The sequence below is a fragment of the Phocoena sinus genome, chromosome 21, assembly GCF_008692025.1.
Source record: "Phocoena sinus isolate mPhoSin1 chromosome 21, mPhoSin1.pri, whole genome shotgun sequence".
NCBI classification, from domain to species: Eukaryota; Metazoa; Chordata; class Mammalia; order Artiodactyla; family Phocoenidae; genus Phocoena; species Phocoena sinus.
Genome location: NC_045783.1, coordinates 10,528,451 through 10,532,086, shown reverse-complemented (window position 1 = coordinate 10,532,086; position 3,636 = coordinate 10,528,451). Strand labels below are relative to the sequence as shown.

At 49.8% G+C, this 3,636-nt stretch overlaps 1 protein-coding gene across 1 annotated transcript; it reads left to right on the top strand.

Moving 5' to 3' along the window:
- Positions 1-213: 213 nt before the first annotated feature.
- On the top strand, positions 214-1,734 carry LOC116746708 (the record flags this gene model as incomplete). Its single annotated transcript, XM_032618306.1, is given in 1 exon segment — positions 214-1,734. A coding segment is annotated over 1 exon segment (1,521 nt), but the record flags the coding sequence as incomplete, so codon positions are not given.
- Between the last annotated feature and the right edge of the window lie 1,902 nt (positions 1,735-3,636).

Sequence of the window (3,636 nt, the reverse complement as noted above, 5' to 3'; positions counted from 1 at the left end):
CCTTCATCTGGTTCTGGCAGGTTATATAAGCTGCCATCTGAATTTGAGTTGGTTTCGGGTTTAAGTTCGCGGCGGCTGGTTCTGGCAGGTTATATAAGCTGCCATCTGAATTTGAGTTGGCTTCGGGTTTAAGTTCGCGGCGGCAATATCAATGTGTGTCTTTTGAAATTTTATTGTTTTTCTGTACTATTATCTTTCTTTTGACGGACGACAATGGGACAAACTATGACGACTCTTCTTTCTCTTACCCTAAGCCACTGGACCGAAGTTAGGGCTAGGGCCCACAACCTTTCGGTAGAAGTAAGGAAAGGAAAATGGCAAACGCTGTGTACCTCTGAGTGGCCTACATTTCAGACAGGGTGGCCACCCGAAGGATCTTTTTTGTTAGATAAGGTTGGGCTAGTCAAGTCTAGGGTCTTTAACACAGGACCCCACGGACACCCAGACCAGATACCATATATCTTGGTCTGGGAAGATCTAGTTCTCTCCCCGCCTCCGTGGGTCCGGCCCTTTGTTTCCTCAACAGGCACGTCTGCATGCGCTCCAGCACAATCGGAGATATTGGCCCTGAAGAAAACCCCAGACACGGAAAAGTCATCTGCTGCCCCGGACCCGCCAAAGGCGATATATCCTGACCTGCAGTCTGATTTGCTTCTTCTAGATTCCCCACCTCCTTATCCTCCGGCCCTAAATCCCATGTCGCCCCTAGGACCCCCAGCTTCACAACCCTCCGCACCAGTAGGGCCACCTGTTATGGCGGAAAGGGGGGGTCCCTCGGCGGGCACCAGAAGCCGGAGGGCTGTTTCCCCGGATCCTACTGCTTTACCCCTTAGAGAATATGGCCCCCCCGATAACCACGGGAATAGGCCCCTTCAATACTGGCCCTTTTCCTCTGCAGATCTTTATAATTGGAAGATGCATAACCCTACTTTCTCTGAAAACCCACAGGCTCTTACTGCTCTAATAGAGTCTCTTGTCTTCTCCCACCAACCCACCTGGGATGATTGTCAACAGCTCCTCCAGACTCTCCTCACAACTGAGGAGAGGCAACGGGTTCTCCTGGAGGCTAGAAAGAATGTGTTAGGCGCCAATGGACAACCTACCCAGTTGCCTAATGAGATTGATGCCGGTTTTCCACTCGTCAGGCCGAATTGGGACTTTAATACCCTGGAAGGTAAGGAGCACCTGAAAATGTATCGCCAGGCTCTGGTGGCGGGTCTCCATGGAGCGGCCAGGCGCCCCACGAATTTGGCTAAGGTAAGAGAGGTAACTCAGGGGCCCCAGGAATCACCAACCGTGTTCCTAGAACGCTTAATGGAGGCTTTTAGACGATTCACTCCTTATGATCCAACCTCTGAGGAACATAAGGCCACCATAGCAATGGCCTTTATTGACCAGGCGGCCCCTGATATTAGAAAGAAGTTACAAAGGCTGGATGGCCTACAAGGTTTCTCCCTTCAGGACTTAGTAAAAGAGGCAGATAAGGTATATAATAAGAGGGAGACAGAAGAAGAAAGAGAAGAAAGAAAGCAGAAGGAACAAGAGGCTCGTGAGGTAAGATGAGATAAGAGGCAAGAAAGACATTTGAGTAAGATACTGGCCACTGTAGTCAGAGGAGGAAACAGTAGAGACAGAAATAGACAGGAAGGGCGAACAACGGATAGAAGGCGGCCATTAGACAAGGACCAATGTGCCTACTGTAAAGAAAAAGGTCATTGGGCAAGAGAATGCCCTAAAAAAAGGAACGGGGGAAGGATCACTAAGCCTTTTCATCTGTACGTGGCCGAGAATAAAGGTATTGCAAAGGGAGTACTAACTCAGAAACTGGGCCCCTGGAATCGCCCGGTTGCGTACCTATCAAAGAAATTGGATCCTGTGGCAGCAGGATGGCCCGCCTGTTTAAAAATAATCGCCGCGGTGGCCGCTTTGGTCAAAGATGCTGACAAACTGACTTTGGGGCAGAACCTAACGATAACAGCCCCCCATGCATTAGAAAGTGTAATTCGCCAGCCACCCGACAGATGGCTAACAAATGCCAGGATGACTCATTACCAAGCCCTGCTGTTAAACTCAGATCGTGTTAAGTTTACCTCAGCCACAGGACTCAACCCGGCCACCTTGCTACCCGACCCTGACCTGGAAAGCACTACCGTCATCCATGATTGTCAGGAAGTACTGGCTGCAGCACACCGTAGCAGACCAGACTTGATGGATCAGCCCCTCCCCAACGCCGACGTTACCTGGTTTACTGACAGAAGCAGTTTCCTAGAGGAAGGTAAGCGTCGGGCGGGAGCAGCCGTGGTAGACGGGAAAGAGGTCATCTGGGCAGCCACATTACCGCAAGGGACATCGGCCCAACGGGCTGAACTAATCGCCATGACTAGAGCATTGGAACTAGCAGAAAACAAAAAGGTAAACATCTATACGGACAGTAGATACGCATTTGCTACCGCCCAGGTCCATGGGGCCATTTACCAACAAAGAGGGTTGCTCACCTCGGCGGGCAAAGAAATTAAAAACAAAGAAGAAATAGTGGCACTGCTAGCTGCCCTCATGCTCCCCACTAAAGTCAGCATCATTCATTGCCCCGGACACCAGAAGGACAATACCCCGGTGACAAGAGGCAACAACATGGCAGATAGGGTGGCACGAGAAGTGGCTCTATGGGAAATCATACTAGAACTATCAGATGAGAGTCCTGGGAAACCAAATGATAGGGGAACAAGTACCCCAGCCATAACTAAAGGAACATTATCTCCTCAACAAGCAAAATCCATGCTACAACAGATTCACAGATGGACACACTTGGGAACCAAAAAGATGATGTCCCTACTACACAAGACAGGTTATGATACCCCTGGACTAACTAAATTAGCTGAGCAGATTGCACGAGAGTGCATTCCATGCCAACAGGTAAACTCCCATAAAGGAAAACTTGAGGTCGGAAAAAGGCTCAGAGGAGACCGCCCAGGAGCCTATTGGGAGGTCGACTTCACTGAAATACGCCCTGGAAGGTACGGTAACAGGTATCTTCTAGTTTTTATAGATACCTTCTCAGGATGGGTAGAAGCTTTCCCGACGAAGAAGGAGACAGCTACTGTGGTGGCCAAAAAGATCTTAGAAGAAATTTTCCCCCGGTTCGGGGCACCAAAGGTAATAGGATCAGATAATGGTCCCGCCTTCGTCGCCCAGGTAAGTCAGGGTGTGGCCAAATACCTGGGGACTGATTGGAAATTACATTGTGCCTATAGACCCCAGAGTTCAGGACAGGTAGAGAGAATGAATAGAACTCTAAAAGAGACCCTAACTAAATTGTCCATAGAGACTGGCGGTACAGATTGGACGGTGCTCCTTCCCTTAGCCCTGTTCCGGGCTAGAAATACCCCCTCCCGCTATTATCTTACTCCATTTGAAATACTATACGGGGCCCCACCTCCTCTTTTTACGCTAAGGGAGAAATTAAGTCCTGACTGCCAGAATAACACTGACTTATATGCTAGGCTGTTGGGACTCCAGTTGGTCCAAAAGGAGGTGTGGTCCCAGCTGGCAGAGGCTTACCGACCAGGAACACCAGCAGAGGCTCATCCCTTCCAAGTCGGAGATTCCGTGTACGTCCGTCGGCACCGAACCCAGACT